Source organism: Henckelia pumila, chromosome 3, assembly GCF_033568475.1.
Source record: "Henckelia pumila isolate YLH828 chromosome 3, ASM3356847v2, whole genome shotgun sequence".
Taxonomy (NCBI): Eukaryota; Viridiplantae; Streptophyta; class Magnoliopsida; order Lamiales; family Gesneriaceae; genus Henckelia; species Henckelia pumila.
The window spans coordinates 20,787,379-20,814,344 of NC_133122.1; the positions used below are offsets into that span (position 1 = coordinate 20,787,379).

The 26,966-nt window shown below is 32.6% G+C and overlaps 3 protein-coding genes and 1 non-coding gene across 4 annotated transcripts; 2 read left to right on the forward strand and 2 right to left on the reverse strand.

Moving 5' to 3' along the window:
- The first annotated feature begins 2,433 nt into the window (after positions 1 to 2,433).
- On the forward strand, positions 2,434 to 5,433 carry LOC140893318 (NADPH-dependent aldo-keto reductase, chloroplastic-like). Its single transcript, XM_073302373.1, has 6 exons — positions 2,434 to 2,651; positions 3,222 to 3,272; positions 3,654 to 3,730; positions 4,037 to 4,124; positions 4,508 to 4,783; positions 4,893 to 5,433. The coding sequence occupies exons 1-6, from the start codon at positions 2,532 to 2,534 to the stop codon at positions 5,226 to 5,228; spliced, it is 948 nt and encodes a 315-aa protein (XP_073158474.1). The 5' UTR covers positions 2,434 to 2,531; the 3' UTR covers positions 5,229 to 5,433.
- A 153-nt stretch (positions 5,434 to 5,586) lies between these two features.
- On the forward strand, positions 5,587 to 10,355 carry LOC140893320 (uracil phosphoribosyltransferase). The gene is made up of 12 exons (XM_073302374.1): positions 5,587 to 6,029; positions 6,107 to 6,199; positions 6,325 to 6,403; positions 6,971 to 7,029; positions 7,295 to 7,372; positions 7,878 to 7,959; positions 8,475 to 8,523; positions 8,684 to 8,745; positions 9,450 to 9,517; positions 9,712 to 9,767; positions 9,885 to 9,932; positions 10,018 to 10,355. The coding sequence occupies exons 1-12, from the start codon at positions 5,889 to 5,891 to the stop codon at positions 10,067 to 10,069; spliced, it is 867 nt and encodes a 288-aa protein (XP_073158475.1). The 5' UTR covers positions 5,587 to 5,888; the 3' UTR covers positions 10,070 to 10,355.
- A 1,903-nt stretch (positions 10,356 to 12,258) lies between these two features.
- Positions 12,259 to 12,332, reverse strand: TRNAV-CAC (transfer RNA valine (anticodon CAC)). The gene has a single exon. It is a non-coding gene; the product is annotated as a tRNA-Val (tRNA).
- Positions 12,333 to 20,735: 8,403 nt separating this feature from the next.
- On the reverse strand, positions 20,736 to 24,138 carry LOC140890409 (uncharacterized). Its single transcript, XM_073298173.1, has 7 exons — positions 23,704 to 24,138; positions 23,053 to 23,229; positions 22,790 to 22,939; positions 22,216 to 22,317; positions 22,042 to 22,112; positions 21,880 to 21,947; positions 20,736 to 21,343 (listed from the first exon to the last, which is right to left on the reverse strand). Exons 1-7 carry the CDS (start codon positions 23,917 to 23,919, stop codon positions 21,105 to 21,107), a joined length of 1,023 nt encoding a protein of 340 aa, XP_073154274.1. The 5' UTR covers positions 23,920 to 24,138; the 3' UTR covers positions 20,736 to 21,104.
- Positions 24,139 to 26,966: the final 2,828 nt, after the last annotated feature.

The window sequence follows — 26,966 nt, forward strand, 5'->3', positions numbered from 1 at the left end:
TTTAGGTTAACTAATTTTTTTGATCACAAAGTACTCATATACAATATTTTCTTTTTTTTATAGTTTTTGTTTTTTTAATATTATATAATTAATAATATTTTGCAAAACCATTATTTATTTATTATTGGTATAATAATTTTTTTGATCAAAAGTCTAAATTTTAATTCTAATTTTTGAATTTGACGCCATCGAAAAATTATTAAGAGTCAAAATAAAAAAATTATGATTAAAAAAAATTAAATTGATTAAATAAATTTATTTGGAATCAGTTATATATAAAAAAAAAATTAGTTAAATTAAATAAACATTCGATAAATTTATTTTATATCATATTTTTTAAATAGAAATTTTATTTTTTGTATTAATAATTGGTTAAGGAATTTATTGACTTGTTTTAATTCGTTTGGATCTCTCCAAGTCCTTCAGTTATATGGACAGACCTAGAGGATTAATTCTGATATATTTGGGTCAGTTTCGAGTTCATATTTTTCGAGATGATTTTGTTTCATCTCGAGTTCGGATTGAGAAATTTTCTAACGGCAGAATATGTATAACTTTGCTACCCAAATTTAAGTTAAAAATAGAATTTATATTTAAAAAATAAAATACATTTAATGAAAATATGTTTATTTAGATTAACTAATTTTTTTATAAATATATATGTTAAAAATAAATTATTTAATCAATCTAATTTTTTTAACCATAAATTTTTTAGTTTTCTTTTCTTAATAATTTTTCAAGCCCATCATCGAATTCAAAAATTAGAATTAAAATTCAAATTTTTGAGAAAAAAATTATCATACCGGTACTTAATAAATAATAATTTTACAAAATATAATTAATTATATAATTGATTTATAAAAAAACAAACCAAAAAAAAAAGAGGTTGCACGTGGGGACGTGCAAATTGCAAGTCCCCATGTACATGCTGGCAGCGTCCGCTACCAGCATGAGCGAAAACCTTCGCAAAGTCCCATCTGTATCAACTGTTTCACAATAATTTATTACATGAAATGAAATAGTATACAAACAAACATCTCTTTGCTGGTTAATGAGATCCTACACTATGGGTCTTACCTAAATCATGTATCTGATGATGCATATTTTTAAATATGAACATAATTAATGGTATATTGTTGATGTGATAAATCGGAAGGCATTATATTTATGGTTAAAATAATACCTTAAGTTAAGTTGAACTCTACCCTCTATATCATGACCATGGTTAAATTGAATTCAATCTTATGTGAAATTAAAATAATTAATGTGATGGCAGCAGCAGCGACGGCAGGCGGTTGGAGGTGGTTTGAGACAGGTGGTGGCTAATGGTGGAGGACACTTGAAACCAAAAGTAAATATAAAAGAGAGTGATATGTGTTTTTATTATATCTAGAATTTTTAAAATTGATTGACTTTGACTGATTTTTAAAGTTTTTAAAATTATATGACTTTGATAGCTGACTGAGATTTTAAAATCATTCACCGCCTCATCTGCCTGCTTGCCCACCTCGCCCGCCGAATGACCTTGGACCGTCTACTGGGACTGCCTTAGACAAGGGCGAGACGGTCGAAGCCCGCCTACTGTTTAGGCGGCCGCCTCGATCGCCATTTATAACATTGTTAATTGTGTTTCTTTATTAACCAACACTTGTGATTGATAACATATGATGCATAATAAATTAAGATTTTCTAAATAGTAAACTGTATAAAGTATAATTATGTTGGGAACAAATTTGGTATGCTTTATCGAACAAAATAAGTTATTCCACGTGTTATTTCACATTTTAAATCAATTTGAGTTTGACTCAAATCGAGTTGACATAAAAATACTATATGATATTGAAAATTGTCGGAATGTCATACAAATTTAACTAAACAAACCCGAATTCGAGTTTATCGTTGATCATCTCTCTTTGTTTTTTGGATTGTTAAATAAACTCCACGAAATTGTATCTAAAAAATCGAAAAATAACATCGATCCATTCGCAAAATTAAAAATAAATATGAAGTGATATAACATCGTATCTAGAACTAGGATATCGAACCAAAATATCGACTTTTTGGGATACTTTTCGATATATAGACATTTTTTTGATATATAAATTTTTTTTTCGGTATCTATAGATTCTATACGGTATTAGTATGAATTTTTTTCATACCAAAATTTTAAAATTTCGATATCGATATCGATATAAATTTTTGTCATATCCATATTTTTAATACAGTATATCAAAAACCAACACCTAAATTCGTATCTCATTTAATTTCGTATCAGCATTTACTTTGTCAGATATTATAAGCTGCAATGCCCATAATAAGACAAATCAATCTCATAAATATTATTTAAATTCCTTTTAAAAATAGTAGTCAAATAAGAAAAACGTCTTCCATGCGACCTTGGAAAAAAAAAACACGAGTTAGAAACAAAACAAACGTGGATTTTTTAAGAAGGAATGAAATAGGGTAAAAGACAAATTGAAAGACAAAAAAAGGTCCATTCGTCTTTGAGCTGAATCCCTTGTTCCTGAATAATGGCGGAGGATCTTCGGTGTTTCGTGTTGAACACAGGAGCCAAGATTCCATCATTGGGCCTCGGCACGTGGCAGTCGGAGCCTGGGGTCGTTGGCCAAGCTGTTGAAGCAGCCATCAAGGTATTTTTTTCGTACGTAGTTGAAATTGTTGTATTTGATTTCATTTCTTTGTAACCGGTCCCCAAACCTCTACGTGTTTGTTGATTTTTGGGTTATTTCATCATGTGGAATATCGAGATGGCTGAAATTCTTAACCATCTATTAGTTCTATGTGTTTTTTAATCTTAATAACATACCTCATCAACATGTTTTAAAATTTTGATCACACGATACGTGTTTTCAGGAGTGTTCACAAAATTTGAAAGCACATGTTTATGGTCACAATGATTTTCAACAATCTCATGATTTCATTATGCAATTATCCCTTGATTTTTATCATGTCCCCTGGTTTTGCTTATGTGAATTTTGATATCAAATATTTCCGGCCCCTGCATGGCCAAAATAGGTGGATTGCGTCATCTTCTCACAATTTTAGTTATTAAAGGGGGAAAAAACAAATTTTCAGAGATAAATGTGTCATCTTCTCACAATTTTAGTTATTAAAGTTCAAAAATGTTGATCTTCATCTTCAAATCATTCACAGAGCAAGAAATGTTTGAATCTGATGAATTTTTTATTCTTTAACTGCAGATTGGTTACCGCCATATTGATTGTGCTCGAACTTATGGCAATGAGAAGGAGGTATATATACCACCATCTTTCTGTCATCATTGTTCACTCTTAAGTCTTAAGTGCATTTTGGTTAGGATTAGATAGACTGGGTAGTATATGCAAGGTAAAGGTATTTCAGTATGAGAACAAAAATATGGTGTTTATCATGGGAACTTCGCATGATTGTTTGTCGTGGAATAGGCGAGAGATGGAATAGATAAACACAATCCTGTGCATAGCATTTCTGCTTTCACTGACTGTTTGTATTGAGACTTTTATGTGCATGCAAAACTCACAAATGGCGTATCTGATAAATAATTGTTAAATGATTTACTAATTTTTGTTTTTCTTTGTTCGTCTGATAAGTCGTTGTTGGACGATATGTAAGAACTTACATTATGTTCTTGTCAGGTCGGTTTAGCGCTTAAGAAACTGTTTGGCGAGGGAGTTGTGAAGAGGGAAGATTTATTCATTACTTCAAAACTCCGGTAATCAGATTTAGATTGATAAATTTTCCTAAATTTAACTCCAGGCATCTGTTTCTTTTTTCATTTGGGAAGAGAGGTCTATAATGGGTAGTGGTGAATTGCTAATCATCAATCTTTTCAAAGTTTAATTGACAAATATAGAATGCTTATTATGGAATGTACTCTATCGTGTAATTTCTATATGCCTACAGTTTTCTAATTCCCTGATGGATATTCTTGATGTGCTTATAGCAGTAGGGTTCATGAACCAATTGTTAACTCATACTCTGCACCTGCATATTCATCCTCATTTGTTAACTTCTGCAGGTCTTCTGACCATGCTCCAGAAGATGTACCAGTGGCATTAGATGCAACACTGGAAGATTTGCAACTCAACTATGTCGATTTGTACCTGGTATGTAAATTTTGTTTGATATTAGTCCTTTGTCCTGTAATTTTGTGTGACATTTTTTTTCAGTTTTTCATTCTTTCAAAGCAATTGTTAAGTGATCTTGTAGGTAAGCAGATATAGATTGCATGTCAAATGTTGAATCATCAATCTTGATATATGGGTCGATCTAGAAGTAGACTAGAAATGTTGCCATTATTTAAAATTTTAAGAAGTTCAACACTTCCAATTAATAATTTAATTTCATGCATTGCTTTTGACATGATTTAGTCAGGTCACACATGGTGAGCGTTTTGAAATAGCTTTGGTCTTTTTCCTTTTATTGGGTGGTTTCATCTCATGATGGAAACGCTGGTCATCTCCTTGATGAATACTTGATGCTTTTGCAGATTCATTGGCCTGTCAAGATGAAAAAGGGGTCTGTTGGCTTTCAGCCCGAAAACTATCTTGCCGCAGATATACCGAGCACATGGAAGGCAATGGAAGCACTCCATGACTCTGGTAAAGCCCGGTCTATTGGGGTCAGTAACTTCTCTGTGAAAAAACTGGGCGATCTATTGGATGTGGCGCGCATTCCTCCAGCTGTCAACCAGGTTGAATGCCATCCTTCATGGCAGCAGGCGAAATTGAAAGCATTCTGTGAATCTAAGGGAGTTCACCTATCTGTAAGCTGACAGAATCTTGATCGCTTAACTGACGTTCTAAAGATTATATACTGATTTGGTTTTCTTTAATTGTGTAATCATCTTCATTCGCTCTGTCAATAATTTGTAGGCTTATTCACCATTGGGTTCTCCCGGCACAACGTGGCTTAAAAGTGAAGTCCTCCGGCATCCTGTTTTGGTTGCTGCTGCAGAAAAACTGGGAAAGACTCCTGCACAGGTTTCTCTGCGATGGGGCTTGCAGATGGGACACAGCGTGCTTCCGAAGAGCACGAATGAGTCCAGGATCAAAGAAAACTTTGAAGTTTTTAGTTGGTGCATCCCAGATGACTTGATGGTTGAGTTTTCTAAAGTTGAGCAGGCAAGATTGATTCGGGGTACTTTCTTTGTCCATCAGACACTCAGCCAATACAAAACAGTTGAAGACCTTTGGGACGGGGAAATATGAGCATGAATTCGCATGATTTCATGACCAAGTGCTATTTATTCCCAAGGATTCTGCTCTATGACCCTTTATTCTTGATTATGCCAAAATATTGAATTCTCGAACTGTTTTCAACAAGGATGCTGTCTTTTTCTTTCTTTCTTTCTTTTTTTTTTTTAATGAAATGATGAATATATCGAATATTGTGTTCGGAATAACTTTTTTGACATGAACATAAAGTAGCTAAAGTTTCAAGGTTACACAAATGTAAATTTTACAAATACAACTTTCGAGCATGCAATATATTCCTATATTGGACAAAAATGATATAAAATATTATTACATTTTTCGAGGTAAAAGATCATCTAACATCTCATCTCATGCTTATAGTTAAATTTCATTGTAATTTTGTTTGATATTTTAACACATTATTTGCAAATCATTAAAATTTTAGATTAAAAAAATTAAATTATTTACATACATGCAATACATATACACCAATTGTTGTGTGCTATTTATGCATGGCGTGAGCTTTTTATAGATTTGAAAAATCCCAGAAAAAGAAAGCTAAAGAATTATTAGCATGTAGGAAGCCTCACCATAACTTGCTGCACCACCACCTCCATCGAAACTCGGGCTCCCTGGCTCACCTTTTTGTCTTTCTTTTTCTTTTTACCCACTAAAATGGCTTTCCAAAAGAGTATTTCCCCGCTCCTCTGTCACCCTTCCGATTCTCATCCTCTTTCCTCTGTATTTTCCCTTTCCCTGCACCTCCCCACACCCAATCATCCCTCTTCTACCTCTAGTTTAAGTATAAATCCCAAGGTACGCAACAAATCACATTTTCATTTATTTCCTTTTCATTGCAATCATTGCTGCAATTGTAATCATTTTCTTGCTAGATTTTGAAATCGGGCCGTCGTAGACGACGGGCCCTGTCTCTGAACTGCCAAACGACGGCTGAGAGATTGCCTACTTCCGGAGACAGAATGCTGGTCAGTTTATTCATGTTTGGCTTCGGTTTTTTGCTTTTTTTCGTTGTCGGATGAAGATGGAATTCAAATGTAGATCAGCTTAAAAGGGCGTTCGATTTTTTATGGTGGTTGTGGCTGTTTATTAGGTATTTGTTCCGCCGCATCCTTTGATAAAGCATTGGGTTTCAGTTCTTCGGAATGAACAGACGCCTTGCGCTGTCTTCAGTAAGTTCGATGTTTGTTCAGTTATTCCAATTCCCTTTTGGAAAGCTAGATATTCTGTCTTGCTATGATGTGTATTGTGTAAATTTATCGTTGAACTCTGCTGTGTCATTTTCCTCTTTGAAGTTAAATTGGCCATAACTTTTGGTTCGTCAGTAGCCGCAAGGTCTGAATACTGATTATCGACCCAAGGCACATGCTTTATTCAAATGAGCAGCAAGTTGTATAATTATTGGAATTGAGGTTGTTTAGGAGCGAAAAATGGCAATACTAATATATTGAAATCTGAGCTTGGTTTGTTGCATGATTTAAAAGATTTGAATAACCCCACCAGCTATGATTTTTCTACACATGCATATTTTCAGTTCTACGTTCACTAGATGGCATTTGGGTAGAGTGATCGTACAAGTTAGTGCTAAGTTATGAACTAGTTGTACTAGGTAGAGATGTGTACTTTAACTTTGAAAATTTGGCTACGTTGGAATGCTTTTGTAATTCATATTCCTTTTCTCACATAGGTTCTATTTGATTTTAATGTACTGTTATTGTCTTTATTGTACTATATAACAGAGAATGCCATGGCCGAGCTTGGGAGATTGCTTATCTATGAGGCATCAAGAGACTGGCTGGTGAGTTTTGCTAATTTTATAAAATTTTCGAGCTTATGCTTTACAATTGATGTTAAATGGTAGTAGTAATATAGAAAAATGGCATGGGGCAATATTTATATGAAAACATTTTGTAATTATGCTTATACACATCAATTATTTTGTTTTTGGCTTGTTTCCTAAATGTCACCATTTTTCACTTATTATTTTTAAGTGAAAACCTCTTCGTAATGCACAATTTATGTTCATTTTTAAAACAATAATCTGCATTTGTAATTGCTGCCAGCCAACTATCAGCGGAGAGATTCAGTCACCTTTGGGTCCTGCAGCTGTTGAATTTATTGATCCACGGGAACCAATAGTGGTCTCTCTCTCTCTCTCTCACGCACACACACACACACACACACATACACACACACATGTGAGCATGCATCGCATAATCATCCTCGTCTGATTGTGATTAGGACTTAGGAGGTTTAATATGTAGGTGATGTTTTACCTGAACGTTTTTGAAATATACATCCATCTGAACAAAATATAATATTGCTATCTATGACCTAATATACTATGTTATTTTTTTTTACTTGTATAATGATATTTACATTTGTCTACAAATGCATGCCTCAACATAAGAGAGCTCATGTAACTAAGACCAAATGTCTTCTGTTCTGATTTTAAATGTGGTAAGAAGGGGAACTTGATTACGGGGTATTGGAAAATTTTTGTTTCTCTGCTTCTTATTTTGTTACCATAACACTAGATATCACTTTTGAGTTCTCAAGACATTCAGTGTTCTTCTGCATCATAAATTGGACTCCACTTTGCTACTTTTGTTGCTTAGAATTGATGGATTATATCTTGCACTACAGATTGTTCCCATATTGAGAGCTGGCCTTGCATTAGCAGAGTATGCATCATCAATTCTACCAGCAACAAAAATATATCATCTAGGTAAGGGAATATTTGCATCCTGTGATTACCGAAAATTAGTTATATAACCATGCGACCATTTGCACGTGTGTATAATTTATACTAAATGAAATAGGGGTGTTTTTGCACATTTACTTGAAATGCCCAATAGTTACCTTCAGGGGTCGATACTGCTGTTCCTGTTCAGTGCTTTAAGTTTTCAACTTTATTATTGGCATACCTAAAACCCTGGAATTCATTTCCATTTAGCTTTCAGTCAAATGTTCATTTCTTTCAAGTTTTTGGTGTTATTAATGCACACACTTTGGTTATCTATCCTGCAACACAAGGCATAAAATCTAAGTACCAGATAATTATGATTTGTGAACATGGCAATTTTTTAAAGATTTTATGGTTGACATATTAATCCATTCTAAGACAATTCTGGGTGTTTCCGGTTATAATTTGTTTTTCATTTTTTATTATTTGGGTGTCTGACTATTAGATATTGTGTTTCATTTATTTTTCACTAATGTTGTTGAAACTGATCGTGATAGGGGTTAGCAGAGATGAGGAAACACTTCAGCCAACTGTATATCTGAACAAGTAAGAATTAATTATTGTGGTGTGAAGTTCAGTTTATTCTCACATTTTGTGTTTTTTGTTGTCCTGAAGGCTATGTCATGTCCTAATAGATGTGTCGTGTGATTGCATAAACTGGAATCATTTGTCCTGAGAAATGATAAGATTTTTCCCTGTGCATTAGGTTGCCTGAGAAATTTCCTGAAGGTTCTCGAGTTTTTGTCGTAGATCCCATGCTTGCAACAGGTACTTGTGTGATACTGTTGGGCACATGTGCTAATTTGCATTTGCTTTGCTGAGTACCTTGTGTGATTCACTCCAAAGAAGATTTTTTTCCTTGTTGTTTAGAGTTGATAGAGATTATTTGGATCAAGTAGACAGTCGCAATAATTGGCCCTTGTTCTCTCTTAATTCTCCCAAGGCCTGTCATATAAAATTTAAGTAAAATTTTTTTGTGGTTTGGCTGCCTGTTCGAATACTGTATTGGACATTTACCATGAGGTTTGCTCGTTCCAAATTTTTCTTGGTTCAGGCTTTTATTTATCTTCAAATTTTATACCTAACTCGATCATTATCAAGTCTTTTATAATTGCATTGTCAAGCTGTCAGTCGAGGTCATGTTCTTCAGCACAGTTCTCAGTACTGATTTTCTTTGTTTTTTATTGCAAGTTTATGAACTGATAAACACTGATTTGAATTGTTATTTTTAATTAAAACCTACAAATAAGCTGATGATGAAGATTTGACCCTGTCATTGATACTTTACGTTTTAACTGAATAAATTGATTCATCTGATAACAACCTAGTTATTGAATAAAAGATAGTCAACTACCATATTCACATACTATACTAGAGTTATAACCAAAGCTCAATCCCTGATTTTGCTTGGCTCCTCAATTAAGGCAGATGGTAATGCTTGCAATCTTATGTGTGTGCATGTAACTTTGTAGGTGGTACAATTATTGCGGCTCTTGAACTAATCAAGGGGTGCGGGGTGGACACCAAGCAAATCAAAGTGGTCAGTTTCTATCTTATTTTAGTGAGCGCTGGGCTATGCCATCTTGATTGGTATTTGAAGGAAGGCTATGTTTAATTTGTTAATGCTATTGATATTGGTGGAAGCTCAGTTTATGGGGGTCTTATAAATTTTCGATTTTTCTTTCATTTTCCATTGGATGTGTATCTTCTGATCTAACCAATTTTTTTACATAGATATCTGCTGTTGCTGCTCCTCCAGCTCTTCAAAAACTTAGCGAAAAGTTCCCTGGGTAATAATAATTTGTTAGCCAAATTTTTTAGGGATGTTATATTTGTGTATCACAGAGATGTATTTCTGTGTTTCAGTTATAATTTATTAAGTGATTTGACCTCTCGTATTTTTTCAGGCTTCATGTTTACTCTGGAATTCTTGATCCTACTGTTAATGACAAAGGGTAGGCTATTTTACATAGTTAGCTGATATATTACCACAAACTGCATAGTCCTGACATTTCCTGAATTTGCTGGATAATTTTTAAGATTCATAATTCCTGGACTTGGGGATGCTGGAGACCGTAGCTTTGGCACATAAATATCAAATTTTATGCCTTTGGCTTTTTCGACATTCCAAGGTATGAAAAGCTATACTTGAATTTTTGAAGCATAGTTGTGCTGAGTTCTTGTTACAATTTTTTGTATAATACGAAATATTTCGGCTTCATGGGCATCGGTATTTGGGAAAGGAATCCAAAGTGACTGTACCTTTTGAATGAGGAATTACATTGTATTTTGATCTCAACTATCAGCTACATTATTTACGGATGAATAATATTGTCTTGATTATATTATTTTGATGAAAAAGGCTAGTTTTAGTCCCATATCTTTCTATTCATGTTTCGTGAACTTTTTTCTGATTCTTTCTGATCTTCCACCATAGCATGGGTCTCTGCACTGCCAATGCATTCTTGTGTTATGGAACTTTTGAGATCCATTCCATCTACATTTTAGCTATTTTAAGAATCATGACTGAATTACACTGAGGTTGTGAGTGGAATGAGTTCCCCTTTTTCTTCTCGCATAACTTACAAGTACAGGGGGACACGCTAAAGCATTGACTACCATGAACCAAAGCCTCCGCTTGATTTCACTTCGAAAAATCCCGAACTTTATTTCATGACTGAATTCTAAGCCTGTTATCTACCTACTGTTTCGCTTAGGAGGGCCAGCACGAAGTTGGTGTGATTAGTACCATGACTATGGTAGTGTTTAGGAGAGCTTCTCTCCTAGTGTCTTACGTGATCTTCCCTGATTTTATTCAATCTCAATAAATTTTATATATGATAGGCCATTCAAGGCAACTCCCATTTCCATAAAATACCCGTAAAAGAAAAATTGTTTTATTGTTACATGTAGATTTTACCTCATATTTTTCTGGCGTCCTGTTAATGCTGGAATTCTCGCTCGCTTACATGTTTTGAATTCGCTGTATAAATACGAGCCGATCCATTATCATTAAGCCTATTCACCACAGTTGCAACTTCGAGAACCGCTGGTGGTGCCACGCCGCAGCCGAGGCTTGCTGCTGAGACAACAGCAAAACAATCCGATCAACAGAATGAAGCCACAAGCTGCTGCCAAAGCTTGAGCCCATCTCCAGTAATAGCATCCCATTTTCCCTAAGCAGCTTTCCATCGGCATTTTGGCCGCCTGAGCGAGTCCCTTCTTTGGCTTATGCCATAACTTATTTTCATACAGCTCAATTCCTTCGAAACCATGAGAATTTATGGGTATTTGAGAATATCGGGATATATATCAATGGTCGGAATTTGGGAGAAACTTAAAATTATTTAATATAATGTGTACTTGTATAAAACGTGCATTATACAGTTGGTCTGTCTCGTAAAAAGATTGGACCTTTAGTCTGCCCAATAAAATGTCGATTAAAAAAAGTTTATTTTTTCCTTAATTTTATATAAAAACGATGTAGATTCCTTTTTCCCACAAAATGGTGTGGCCGGCTACTTAATATTCGCGTCTCCTTTTGGACCATCCGTGTAGTTTCCATGTTTTCGTTATTACTCTATATCAGCCAATTGCTTGAATTAAAATATTATTGGTATTTTTAAAACAATCACATTATAAACCAGGTGTTATGTTTTTGCTCGATTATGTATGCATAATTTAATGGTGTTTAAAAAAAAAAATCTCGACCGTGCAAAAAAAATTGACGCACGAGATTCAGAATTCCAAATAAAAATATTATTTTTTTGAATTTTCAATTTTCCGTTGCCTCGTAAAATCAACTATAAGTAAAATTTTCTGAAAACCAAATTACAAGTGTCTTCTGTTGTTTCTCTCAGGGAATTTTTCCACTTTCTGATATCCTTTTATATCCTTTTTTTTTTGTTTTGATCATATTTCTTTGTTTCTTGAACTTTTCATTTTCGTCTTTCTCTAATTTTCTTGATTCCGACTTTATACCCTTTCTTTTCAGTGCTCTATTTATATTCACCCGGAGCTTTGTGGCTGGATTTTGAAAACAATTGATGAAAGGGGTTTATTTTTTGTTCTAAAGACAAGGTTATCAAGTTGAATATTTAAAATATTCAGTATTAGAAGTACTTATTTGAACCCAGTTGAGCAGAGAAACTTATTTTACAGAATTTTTTACTACATAAGAAAATGCTTTAATTTAATTGAAAATATGAGTTTTAAAGTGATAAATAAAGTAAGTTGGGGATTACATTTATAGGTGGGAAGCAAAATTAATGGGAAAAAAAATGTCTGAGCCCGGGTTCGAACCGGGGACCTCTAGTGTGTGAGACTAGCGTGATAACCAACTACACCACCCAGACGACTTGAAGGCTTCAACTATTTTATAATTGATATTCAATTAACAAAATGATATTCCCGGCTGACTTTTGGGCCATTTAATATATGGGCCAGGCCCATATGTTGGGCGGTTTCAATTCAGTGATTGATAACATTAGAGCCTCGCTCAATGTTTTATTTTAACATTTCGATGATCATAGAATGATAGAAATCGATCAGTTTTTCATGTTGAATAAATGTTTTTATTAAATTTTTATACATGATAAATTTATTTAATAAACCTTAGCTTATGACCTTGAAATAGTATAATTATATTTTTTTTTCATCAAAGAATAGCCTTCTTAAGGGAGGGTAACAGAAAAGGAATAATTAATGTAAGCTGGGGAGCACACTAAAATTTATCAACTTTTGAATATATTAATTAAGTATATATAATTTGAGGGTATCATATTCATGCCATCAAGATATTTAGTAAATATGTTATCTTAGTGGGACACAATCAGTCAAGATTCTTGGTTTGATTTTGTTTGTGCGAAAGTTTGCTATTTCATATTGTGTATATTTTATCCCTTAGCTTGGGCACAATCTCTAGGCTTATACGAATAAAATCTCCTCAAGAATTATTAAATGAACTCTTGAAGCCCTGCCGAAAACATTTTCATATATAGTACTACACGTACGCGTTATTTGTATGTAGTCTACGCATAAGAATATTTATATCGAAATTAAAATTCAAAAACTAAAAATATGTTATTATACTTGTTAGAACATCACGAGGAAATGAGCCACTATTTTAAATATTCGCTTAGAAACAGTACGAAAATCATTTGGTACATGGGGTTCAAATTGTTTCTTGTCTTCATCTTCTTTTAATCTATGGCTTGAGAGATATATATAGTTTTTGGCTCGTAAAATACAAATTATATATTCTCATGTTTGGCACAAAACTAAGAATCTAACTTAAACAAGAAGAGATATGATCAAATAATTAGAAGGTAGTATATATATAGTTTCTTATCAAGGAAATTCTTTATACAACTTATACGTTTTTCGTTTCTGGTCATCTTATCAGTAATCAATTAACAGTCTTAGGCTCCGTTTGGTAGCCTATATTATTAATATGTATATAACTTATCCTATCAAATCTCGCGTTCTTCTCATCATATTATTTATCCATCTATTAATTATTTATTTTATATCAATCAAATCATCAATTATTTATCTTACATCAATCAAATCATTTAATTTAAATTACTATATTACCCCTTATAAATAATATTATTCATATTTTATTTATTGTTAAAAGGGTAAAATGGTAATTTGTCATTTTTTAATATAAAATTTTATCAATCAAATCAATAAATTATAATCCATCAATCAAATCAAATTTTATATTCACTATCATTTTTTATTTATTTTTTATTACATTATATTACTTATCTATGTATTATTTATCCCATCATACCTACATTTTGCATTTTTCTTCAATCTCAAAGCATGGAAATGTTGCATGGCTAATAATTTGGACAAAGGATCGGAACCATGAGCCTGAAAAACTTAATATTTTGGGTTGAGGCTGTATGATCACATTTACTACCAGACAACAAGATATTTGTTATAGAACCTTCAACAAAGGACTTTGAAATTTAAATTGTTTTATCCAGTTAGAATTTGGAAGACCTCAAAAATTCAGTCCATAAAATCTGTCTCTATATGTTGCACAGATTAATTTTCTTGGTAAGTAACTCGAACAAAACCTTTCATAATATGTCGGAAGTAAAACCGTCGACGGTGCTCGAATCAGATATGGCTGATGCCAATGCAGATCCATGCGATGGATTTGGCCTGCCAGGCTCTACATCTACACGAGGTTTCCGACTATGAATCAATCTCACATTATATCAAAAGAGTATGCATTTAAACTTTAGCTCTTCTAATTTGTGATGAAACAGTAGGTATAATTTATCAGTTTTCTTATTGCGATATCCACATTATCAAGTTATTAATTCTTATGTGAAAATGGTATACTTTTATTGATTCAAAAGTATTTGCTTTATGTTCAAAAGCTGATAAAGAAGTTTTAGAGAATCAAGCTTTCAATAAACAAGTTGTGATATGATTGTTATTGAGATCAAGAACAGTAAATATGTGATAGTATCTGATTTTGCTCTCGGATCCTCTAATAAAGAAATTCTTTTTCTTTTGGGGGAAAAAGTATGAAAGATTCACATGTTCTCTTTGCTTTACGAATTTATAAGGGTCACATGGATCACATCAATCACAAGCATCCCAATTCAAGTTGAAGAGTTAGGTTATAATTTTATTTTATTTTTTCAAATTTCGAGCCTAATAGAAAAATGTTAGAATCGGGTGTCCAAATAACTTAATTAATATATATTAGCTGTGTGTTCAAAGAGTTATGGTCTTCAATTATCGAGTAGTGAAGACCACTTAGACAATTTGAGTGCATCAGTGCATAATTAATAATCTTCACGAGTTTGAACTTATTGTGATTCAAATTAAAGATTGTGACGGAGCCAGTATTTTAAATTATCTGGGGCTCTGGCTACATACTATTGAAGTTCTGCTTTTCGATTTTCCTGAAATCAAAAGCGTTAATTATTATATTGTTGTCTATTTTTTTTTCACAACTCTCGTTCAATATAGACCACCATAATTTTCAATTAGGATCGGATCATTGGAAGCCCTTTTCCAACAGCAATCTACTGGAAATTCAAAGGAGGTGCAAACATATGATTCGGTTCTATATATTTTTAATGTCCGTGCCTTATTTTAACTCTGACATTATTTTATGTCATCTATAATTTCGATATTTTTTAACCTTACATATTTTTTTCATACAGTTTAATAATGACAATTTGCTTATTCTAGGCCATGTTAATAGTGTATTTTACAACTCAAAAAAAAAATAGTGTATTTTAAAAATAGCCCCTTTATTAATTATTATATAATATAACCTTTTATAGTTTATTTACTTAAGAATCCTAAAATGACCCTTATTTATCGTTTTCCCCCAATCAACTAACTTTTCAAAAGTTTAATTTTAGGTACACTAATTTTTAAATTTTTGATATTTTGGTCTAATGTGACTAGGGGTGGTTTTTTGGTATATCGTATAAAAAATATTGGTATAAAAAAAATTTCATACCGATACTGATACAGAAAAAAATTTGGTATACCGAAAAAATATCTGTATATAAAAAAAAATTCGGTACGGTATGCCAAAAACTCGGTATTTTGATCCGGTATGTCAGCCCTAAATGTGACAACTTGATAAGTCAGTATTTTCCAAAATCACACCATTATTTTATGGTTTCATGTCATCATTTTATGACATGGCATAAATAATTGGACCAAAATAGACTAAAATAAAAATTAATGTACCAAAACCAAAATTTGAAAACTTAATTGACTAAAATCCTATGGACCAAAAAACTATTTTCTCTAGATCAAATTTGATTGTTAGTATTTGTAGATGGTCATTTTTGAAAATTCTTCTTTATTAACTGTTTGGCATCAACAAGGTAGGGCGAAAAAAAACCAAAATTGTTATTTTTTTATTTTTATTTTTTAAATGGGTGGGGTTGGAGTTCACGGTGTTCACCCAAGGGTGTCTCCACCCCTATGTGTATCATAGTGGTGTATTATAGTGGGTGCATATTCGTGGTTAAATATGTGCATGCATGTTCTATTTTTATTTATTTTTTTAATAAAAGTTCTATATCTGTTTTGTCATATGATTATAAACCCCAAAAATTTGTGGACAGGCTAAATATATAAAAGAATTTATCTAGTTACATAAAAATGTACATTTATTTTTTGGATTAATTACATTGAACCCTCAACGAGCTAATGTTATATATTCCAGTCAGCCGCGGCCCGCGAGGGAGCTAGGGGGCGGCTAGTTGCACTCATCCCCTTCAACTTTTCGCATTTTCTAGTATGTTATTCTTTAAATTTACAATAACAACTATTTCTCTAAATAATTTACATGGTCATCAAAAAATAATTAAAGAAGTTTAATTGCTCAATATGAGTGATAGATGTACGTCCAAACGAACAAACTAGCTTGTTTGACTCTAAAATCATGATGAGTATTGAGTCATGACCAAGCTCGCACAAAAACTAAATGTGATTTTTACCCGTTCAACTGGTTCAAGTTTATTAACTTCAGTTAGTTGAATAACATCATGGAATTAAAGTTAATTTTACATGTCGAACCTATTAATTTGATCATTGGAAGTTAGCTGATAGTTTTTATTTTTTTGGAAATTAAAGTATCAAATTCATATATTGCAAGGTTTGATATAAAATTCAATATTATTGAAACTCGTGTTTAATTTGTAGTTTATGTGCCTTTTATATTAGCGTTATTTCCTTTCCCGATGAATGTATCACAACCTTCACTTGTAAGTTTGTACCACGATCAGGCTTGTACTCTGAACTCACGCACACCATGTATTACGCTCGTAATATAGTTGAACATTATGCAGATATATCTCATCAGTGTGTTTCAAGAAATATATTCACTAGATTTTATCTTCATGCTTATCGATATCAAAGTTATTCCCCTTGATACTTTTGATAACTTGTTCCATGTATCTGAACACTTTCTCAGTAATTATACATACTAATGCAGATAATAGATTGTTATAAATATTAGTATCAACATAAAATCTTTTAATCATATATATATCATATGATAATGTGAAAATAACAATATTTATCATCAACAATTAATAAATATTAATCCAAACACATCAAAATAATCAAAACAAGTCAAATATTAAAAGTTACGTATAACAAATATGATTGATTTTTATCGATTACAATTATCACAGATAATTTCCGAATGGTTTTGTAAACATACATGTGTGTAATGAAGAGTAAAATTTAATGCCATGAAGCATCATACATTTTGTCCAAAATAATAAAAAGAAAAACCCTATCCCGACCGACCCTTTTGCTAGTCGCCGTCTTTCCGGATTCATGCCAATTCTGATGACTTTCTTGACCTTTAGCAAAACCTTGAATTGCATACTAGTTTATGTAGTTACATATTGTTCTTAAAATAATTTCGAGTCGAAGCAAGCGGTTTCTCCCCGGCCCGAGCTTTGGCAAAACGTAACACATTGATTATCCTCCAGTACTACAAGTACTCTAGCTAGTTTGGATTTTACAAGTTCAAGGAGATATGACTCATATGCATGTCTCCCTTCATCTCATGCAGATAGCATTATATTATTTAGCTTCCAGGGTTTGAGCCAGTATCCACATGCACCCTCTATGAATATATATTTGACTGATGTAATTTGCTAAAGAAATATATTAAATAGTCTTTATTATAAGGGAAAACTGCAAATTTGGTTCTGCATGTTTGTCACTTTGCGATTTTGGTTCTCTATGTTTTCATATTTCAGTTTTAGTCCTGCATGTTCCGATTTTTGGCAATTTCGGTCCTTTTTATTCGAAAATGCTTACGTGGCATTGTACGCGTCAGCTCCACATCAGCACTGAATTGGTGCCACGTCAGCGCCACGTCGGAAAAATGACTAAAATTGCAAAAAAAATAAAGATAGCGGACTAAAACTGAAATCTGAAAATATAAAGGACTGAAATCGCAAAGTGACAAACATACAGAACCAAAAAAACAATTTTCCCTTATTATAAATTCATATATATGCAGATATCATGTCACAATGTTATTTTTTATGATTACCGTCACTGCTCAATATTGTTTGCACAGAATTTCGACGACGAATCTTATGTGGCGACATGGCTGGAAAACACTTTGGATCTAGCACCTCTCATATATATGTGGGAGCTTCATTTTTTTTCTCTATGGAGATGATGGAACTCCTTCTGTTTAAAGATGGAACATGCCTATCTGCAAGCAAAGGAAGAAGCAGTGGGATCAGTTCTTCAAAAGTCTGCATGAAACGGAGAAAAACGCCTTCCGAATTCGCTGGTTTTGAGGACAGGGTAATCCGCAGCCTGAGGACTAGATGATACTATAAACAATTGTTAATGAATCTAAACCTCAGGATGCAGATTACCTGATCCTCATGCACCCAATAATAATTTTTGTCTTCTGTGGAAAATATATGCATGAAGGAGAGGTATATATAATGTCACGTTGGATTCGTAAACTCATGATTTTTATCACAGCTGCCATGTTAGATTCGCAAATTCCAGGTTGGTACCGGGGTAAAGAAACTTCTTGTATAAAAAAAAAGATATACGATAAGGTGCTGTCTCCTATAATCATTGTTGATTCTGTTCCTTTCTAACCAATAACAAGGAAAGAGCATTTGCTTTTATCAGATTATGATATTTACAAATGATATATGTTGGCTCAACAATTTTGAGAATTTCTCTACTTTTTTTGGCTTACTGCTGATTATAAGCTCTATGAATATATGGCGAAAAAGGGACCGGACATTTTCGTTTGCGCGCTTCATCTGATCATGATCTGCATGCTATGGCTTAACCGAATCGGTTTTTCATGATCTTGTTATTATGATTACTGGAATAAATCCCACATAATATTCCATGCACCCGGATTCGAGCCTTGTCGATCATGGCGCAAATGTTCTTATCTTAGATGAGCAGAATCTGATGCAGTTTCCTCTACTTGTTTGAGTTGAAACGTACACATAGAACATCTAGAGATAACAAGATCAATAAGGCTTTAAATTATGTCAAATCAAACACCATGATCTGGCAATTAGCATAATAATCTGCGATGTATAGAAAGAAAAGTGAACAGATATTAATTAATTAGTTGATTTCTATTTGTTATTGAGATGTTGCAATATTGCATCTTGGATATAGTACTTTCCTTTTAAGGCATTTGGTATCAATATTGAGGCTTCAAGGTTAAGCCATGTGACTCATGAAATGGCTAAACCGTAGCTTCTGCCGATTCGCAACGGTTGAGACTCGTTGAGATTTGAGCATCGAGCCAAGCTGCACCCGTGGGTGTTAAATAACCTACTAGCACTTTATTAAGTTATTAACATATGTACGCATGTTGCTTGTGCATACAATAAGGTAAAATTGTTTTGTGTTCTCGTAAGTTTGTCACTTTGTTATTTCGCTATTGATCTATTTTGTCAGATGTATTCTTCGATTTTTTTAGCAATTTTATTTTTTTCTGACGTGAAGTTGACATGTATAGTGTCATACAAGTATTGTCGACGAAATTAAAGAACTATAATTAGCGAAAATCGAAACATGCATGATTCAAACTGGAATCTAAAAAATAGAGGACTCAGACGACAAAGTGACCAAATTATCAGACTAGAATTATAACTTTTCAAAAAATGATAGAAATTTGTCAAATTTATCTTTAATGGTTTTATTTTAATTAAATTTACAGAAATACATATTTATCTATACTTACTATATTATAATATATGAGGGCCTTAAACTAACCATTTTTTGTGTCTCAATTCACACCAAAATTTTTATCTATTTTATCCCTAAATTTAACACATTTTCTTCAATTTATATCTCAAATAAATAATGTATCCTTATTTTTCTCTAACATCATTATCTTATTTTCTCTTTTGTCTTATTTTTCAAATTTCATTATCCGTTTTTATTAAATTATCCAAATACATTTTTTACAAATTCTCTTACTTTTTTAAAACTCATATGTTTTTTCTCTATTATAATTTTTTTATTTTTTTTCAAATAATTGAATTATCGAGCACGTGAAAATCACGTGTCACAGTTGTTAGTTGTAAATTAAAAAATTTGTTGTTAGAATAATATTTTCGATTGATACAGATCTGGCACGGTAACAACTTCAAAACAAAATCTCTCTTTAATGAAATATATTTCCTCGATAAATAACACTAATTGCGTATCATATATTTGATTTCCCAAATTACCCTTCACCTTTGTTGAAGTAAATATGCAGATACCAAATTAAAAAAATTAAAAATTAAAAATCTGAGTTTAGAGGAATATACAATCAATAATTAAATATAATAAATTATTTCGAAGCAGCATCATAAATGCAAACTCTCATATTCTGAGCCAGCAGCTCTCGAAGTTTTGGAAAGGTTTCGAAGATGACCAATTCGTAAACAACTTCTGTAATTGCAGAGGAACAGCACATTAGAAATAAAATATCTTGGTCATCAAAGAATGCAAGAATCCAAATAAATATGACTTTTGGGGGAAATTTTTTCTAACTGGATACGGCTTCACACATTCCGACAGCTCATACAGCTGTAATTCATTCTGAATTTGTATCTATCTGTCTGATACTTGCGCAACCACCATTAAAAATATTATGGCACAGTACATATTTAATAGAAGGGAAATGCGACACCCTGGACCGACTTATGCAAGATATTCCAGAAAAAAAATTTAATTGCTGGAACACTTTAATGTATAAGAAACAGAACAATCAATTCTTTCTTCACGAATGATAAAAACAGCTCAAAGAATAAAATTAGTGTAGACTCCCACTTTTTGGTGCAACGATAAATGACGAAATTATATGATGTTCTATGACCATCAATATGATGAATGTTTCTCATCTCTACGGCTATAGAAAGAAATGCTAGAAGAGATACAATGACGCAAGACACAATGCTGTACATTGAAAACTTGTAGCGGCAACTACAATGCTTGCCGCCACGGAATACTCGTATGTGTCTGACGAAAAATTATCTACCTAATACTGGTTGTCGTATGTTTTTTTAGCCAAAACTGATCGTTGCTTGCATGCAGAGACACAAGTTGAGACGCGTAGCTCACTAGCTGAAAGGCGCATGTGACAGAAGCTTCTTCAATGTTTCATATGTCATGAAAACAATGCCGACACTCGGAACAACCTTGTAGTATTCTGGCATGATTCCTCTGTATAAACCACGCAGCCCTTCAGTACGGATTATGTGTCGAAATATTCCAAACAATCCGGTATTATACACTCGGGCACGACCAGCAACCCCTTCCAGTTGCTTTCTTCTCCTCACAAGATCCAGTGGAAATGTTGCTGCAATGAACAAGAACATGGAAAATTATATAATGTATTGTTACTCACCGAACAGCAAATTAATTCCTTCTATATTTAAATCCAATATTTCACAGAATAGAACTATTTTACTAGCAATTAAATAGCAGTATTTACAGCCATTCACAACTAAATCCTCCATGATAAGGTGATTGAAGTTGCATCTTATGCGAGTATTTACATAGATCAGAGCGCCATGGAGTGTGATACGAAATTTACTATTTACAGGAGAAAAAAGGGGATACTTCAATAGCAAATTGAATTCCAAAATTTGCTCCAAAGAGAGTGGTTAAGAAAATCCAAATAGTTATCACTTGGCAGTGAATATTCACAATAACTGAAAACATGTTGCTTCAACTGCTAAATCAAATATAATAATACACTATCTGAAACACCAAATGGTCAGTCCATTATCCATATCAGAGTAACAAACGCCATATAATGCAGACAACAAAGATAACTTAGACGTTGCAAACTTAAATCGTGTCAATAAATATGCAAAATTACAGATACCCCACCTGTTGACGATGCAATTCCAGAAAGACTGCCACAAGCAAGGCTGACCAAAACAGTGGAATCGTCTGGCCTATAGAAAATCAAATTTTCATCAGTAAAAACACGTACGGAACATGACAAAACACAATCCTGTCAACGCTTCCACAGATATTACTTTCTTTTACCTCAAGGAATGCCAATGAGATCTCAAACTCTCGTAAACTGAAAAGCTTATAGCTATACTGGGTCCAACACCCTGCAGAAAAAAGGAAAAACAAATGAACATGGAATTATCTAAAAGCACATTAAAATAAACAATAAAATGTAAGTTAAAAAAACGATAAATATGTAAAACTTACCAATAATGTTGCTCCCATTCCCTTGTAAAGACCAAAAAAACCTTCATCTCTGCAGATGGTATGGAGTGCATGCCTTATTCCCTGATAGTATACAGTATTCCTCTGCCAATTCCCAGATGATATTAGACAAGACTCCATGAAAGTAATCACAACAAATAGATTGACAGAGAATGGACAAAATGGGACGTGGAATGTACTGCTTCAGGCCTTCCACCCACCCCTCATCAGATAAAAAAAACCAATCACATAAGAGATATGGTGCCAAACCAGAAAAGGAATCCAATTCAAGTACAAAAAAATTCACCACCACTCAAGTAGCATACCTAAGGATTGTTGAGAATTAAATGCATTTTTCGTTCATCATTTCACTCAGTGAATCAGGTGATGATCTCCTTTGTTGTTTGGTATTTTTAATTATTGTTTTTATATTATTTTGGATAATAGCGAGGGATGGGGACCACAAAAACTTATTGCAGAGTCGGAAGCTATAGAAAAGTATATGCCACCTCAGTCAAATCTATAATTGGAAACGATTTAGCCACTACAACTAGTGAATGCAAAATTTTCTTTGTACCTGTGCCGCAAGCCGTGTTCTTACAAGATCCAATGGATAAGTAGCAGAAGCAGCTGTTATTCCTGCCAAACCACCGCCAACAAAATGCACAAAAATATCTGAACTTGCTTTTTCCCCACGTCTATCAACGCCACGAATGGATTTCAAGATCTGCAAAATAATGTCTAACTTGAGTGAAACAAGCAGTATGAATAGCTGCAAAATCAGTCAATTATATTCTTTAACCGAATTAAAACTGCAGTGAACATCTCATAAGTACTCACATTCTTGTACTGCTCGTAGGCATAAAAATTGACTGCAGTGTAAGGAAGTCGGTGAGCAATTGTAACCAAATTCCCCTTCCAAAAAGCCCTAAATCCTTCTTCATTAACAATCCGTATCGCCTCTCGCCAAATGCAAGGCTTACTCATCAATGCAACATCTGAGTGCATGCCTTGCACCTTAAAAGGATAAAAAAAAATATTTTTACATGAAAAGGAAAAAAGGAAGTTAAAGACAACAAACTAAGAAATTAGTAGTGCGATCACTAAAACATCAACAGGCAATAGAATGCACTATTTCTATCTTTTCATACCAAAGAAGAGCTAAAATCAGTTTCACGGAGAAGTCAGAATTCAAGCCAAGTCAAAACACGTTCACAAAGCTTAGAAAGCGTAATTCATACGTCTGACATTCAATGGGAGCAAATTTCGCATCAAATTCAAAAAAAAAAAATTGTTTAGATTTCTTCAATACAAGAATGCAACTCAAACTTCTCCACGCTACACAAAAGCCAAAAAGTCCTCGTGACCATTCGATTTAGTTCTTTTCCCTTGACGAACAGACAATCCTTCCTTGTATTTTCAACCACGAAAATCGGGGTTGAAAGCAGAGACGAAAATCAGAAACTTGAAAGAATAAAATAGCAAACAAACCTGAAACAGAATCGTGAGACGAGCTAGAGGAGCAGTACAGGTCTTGCTGAAAGCTCCCGCGATTCCACCGGCGAGAAGCTGTTGTACCGTGCCAATCTGTGGTAGAGGCTGCTGCTGCGGCTTCGGAGGAGGTTGCGGAGCCGGTGTCCTTGAGTGGTGACACTGAAGAAATTCCCTCGTGGCAGAGCCGCCGTCCACCCCCACTCTAGCTTCCATCTTTCCTCGACAAATCAATTGCTAATCCGAAATCAAGATCACACAAACCACCGAATTCCGTCAAACTCACGAAGAACCATGCGGTATCGGAGTGGTGTGGAGATTTGGTAGCGGAAATGTGTGGAGAGAAAAAACCCCAAGCAAAAACCCTAATTGGAAGGTTTTGTTTGAATTGACGGACGAATATTACTTGGAATATAATTTACTTACTTTGCCTAGTTTTCTGCGTAGTTTGAACGATTGCAAAAATAAAAGGGGCGGTATACTATAGTCTATAATACGAGTAGGATTCGTCTTTTTTTATTAAATTTAAATAAATTAATTTACCCCAAACAAAAAATAACACATTGGGCTTTAGACATGGCCCATACATTTACAGGCCCAATAAAACAACACGAATCAACGTTAACTTTTTAGATATATAGCTAATCAATGATTACAAAATTTAATAAATTATTAGATTCCTTATAATTTAGGTATCATTTTATCAAATATAAATAGCATTAGCCAATTCTTTGTGTATAATCTGATATTTTAAAGGACTTGACAAATCAAGCTTAATTTATTTAGCAATCGTCACAATAGTATTATATCCTTCCAATACGTCGTTTTATATATGGTAATTATATTTTCATGAAACTAAATGTAATTACTAATTATGAAAGTTTAACATGACTTTGGAAACTATTACCAACGATTTTCATATTCTTAGTAGAAATACACTTTCCATATATCGATTATTGTGCATACGTATACATAATTAAATTATAAAACGTAACAATTTGCGTATCCCGCGAATTAAAAGAATCATAAAATCTAGCAAGAATTATGGGGATGCGATTTCTCAAATAGTGGCCAAAATAGCATATGATTCGATAACAGATCCAGCCAAATGAATAGATTCACGTTCCAAAAAGTAAGTGCACTCGTTATACGACAATTTCAGTAATTTCTTTTAGAAAATATTGTGTGGGTGTGTGTACATATAGCCATGGAAAAATATTATTATATTATTTTTTAATAAAAAAAAAATTTAACCATATTCCAGCTTCGATGTTCCACATAAAAATCCTGGTTCCAAGTTATTTTTTTTCCATCACTTGAAAATTTTGTAAACAATTGAATTTGATTTTTAAAAATATGAATGAATTGGTAGTTTGTTGTGTAGTGTATTAATGGGTTTTTGGTTGCTGGGCTGGAAAGTGGCAGCATATGATTATGAAGGCTAACAGACACAGTAGCATACTATGCATAGGCCTCACCTTTACACTGTGCCCTCCACAATTGCGGGGCACTCAACTTTGATGGCAATCACCCATACCACAGATTTTCGAGTATCAAATACTTATAAGTTTTCTATTAAATAAGTTTTCTGTTAAATATGAATTTTATATTTTATCCATGTATTTCAAATTTTATTCCTATTCATGACCGTTTGATTGAGTTGATGAGAATGTGTATAGTTCAATAATACTATGATCATTAAAGTATTTGAGTATACGTGCAATTATAATAAATAAATAATAATATGTTTGGTTTTGATTAAATTTGGAATAAGATGATATATTACAATCTCGTCTTTTTTCAACAATTAATTATATAAATATATAATCTTGTCAAAAAATTATATAAATATATAAGGATAATGTTGTGATTTAAATAAATTATTTTATTTTTGTGATAAATAATTAATTATTTAGTTGAAATGAGATAAATAATAAATACACGAAATTTTCGACCAAACGTTTTTGGATTTGATTTTTAATATTATCAAGCCAACCAAACACAAGATAAAAATAATAAAATAGATTTGTTGCGACGCGATCTCACGGATAAATATCCGTGAAATGAGTTAATATAAAAAAATAATATTTTGACATAAAAATAATATTTTTTTATGAGTGATCAAATTAAGATACCTCTCTCACAAAATTTACCTGAGACTGTCTCATAGGAGTTTTTATGAAACAATATTATGAAAATTATCATTACTATTAGATATGAATAGGTTGAGTTGGTCTCATGGATAAAATCCGTGAGATAGGTTAAATCTGTATATATTTACATTAAAATATAATATTTTTGACACAAAAAGTATTATTTTTTTATTAGTAACATAAATAGGACATTTATCTCAAAAAAATTGACCTAAAACCGCCTTATAGAAGTTTTTGTGATTAAACGTCATATCAATTATATGAGGAAAAAAAGAAGTTAAAACTTATGAATTGGGTCGGTCTATGCTGGCAGACGAGTACTACCCTATCTGCCAGCATCAACGGACACGATCACTCTTATAGATCAATTTGGATTGCCCTTCGGGCAGCATAGACCCGGGTGAATTTCACATGATGTTTACAAAATCTATTGGTATTGAGTAATGGGGAGTGTTATTTACACACCAAAAAATATTAATAACACTCCATTTCACATTTTTATTCCATTAGTTGACAAACATACCCTCACATATATCTTTCTTTATATACAAATATTTCTATATATACAAAACTTTGATCCTTGAAAATCTAAACTTATATTTTATCATATTAACTATTAGTCTTATTATTATAGAAAATTTTTTTGATATTTTAATTTAGTAGTACATGTAATCGTATTTTATACGATTTCACTGTAAGTTTAAATTTTTAATATATTTATATTTGTATGTATCTCAAGTTTTATCAAAAGTTCATATAATTAATCAAATTAATCATCAAAATAAAAATATACTTATAATTAGCCAGATTCAATTATCTAATTTTTTATTTTTTATTTTAAAATTAATTTTTTATTTCTTTTCAATTCATTAAAATATTTAAAAATCGAACAAAAATTTTAAAAAAGGTCTAAATGAAAATGTTTTTTAATTAAAAAATTAAATTAAACTCATTTGATTTAATTGGTAATCTAATCAAGAAATATACTTACATACATAACTATATTAATTTTATAATATATATTTAAAACCAATATCACAAAATCTAACATATTTAATAAAAAAATATTATGATGCTAACTAATATATTATTATTATCATTATTATTATA

What these genes read in the sequence shown, in the direction of transcription:
- LOC140893318 (XM_073302373.1), top strand. Translation starts at nt 2,532, where the DNA reads ATGGCGGAGGATCTTCGGTGTTTCGTGTTGAACACAGGAGCCAAGATT. An exon ending in ACTATGTCGATTTGTACCTG is followed by an intron (nt 4,125 to 4,507) that starts GTATGTAAATTT and finishes ATGCTTTTGCAG; the next exon opens with ATTCATTGGCCTGTCAAGAT. An exon ending in CTAAGGGAGTTCACCTATCT is followed by an intron (nt 4,784 to 4,892) that starts GTAAGCTGACAG and finishes AATAATTTGTAG; the next exon opens with GCTTATTCACCATTGGGTTC.
- LOC140893320 (XM_073302374.1), top strand. Translation starts at nt 5,889, where the DNA reads ATGGCTTTCCAAAAGAGTATTTCCCCGCTCCTCTGTCACCCTTCCGAT. An exon ending in GACGCCTTGCGCTGTCTTCA is followed by an intron (nt 6,404 to 6,970) that starts GTAAGTTCGATG and finishes ACTATATAACAG; the next exon opens with AGAATGCCATGGCCGAGCTT. An exon ending in CCAACTGTATATCTGAACAA is followed by an intron (nt 8,524 to 8,683) that starts GTAAGAATTAAT and finishes CCTGTGCATTAG; the next exon opens with GTTGCCTGAGAAATTTCCTG.
- LOC140890409 (XM_073298173.1), bottom strand. Translation starts at nt 23,919, where the DNA reads ATGGAAGCTAGAGTGGGGGTGGACGGCGGCTCTGCCACGAGGGAATTT. An exon ending in CCTACGAGCAGTACAAGAAT is followed by an intron (nt 22,940 to 23,052) that starts GTGAGTACTTAT and finishes ATTATTTTGCAG; the next exon opens with ATCTTGAAATCCATTCGTGG. An exon ending in GAACACGGCTTGCGGCACAG is followed by an intron (nt 22,318 to 22,789) that starts GTACAAAGAAAA and finishes GGGAATTGGCAG; the next exon opens with AGGAATACTGTATACTATCA.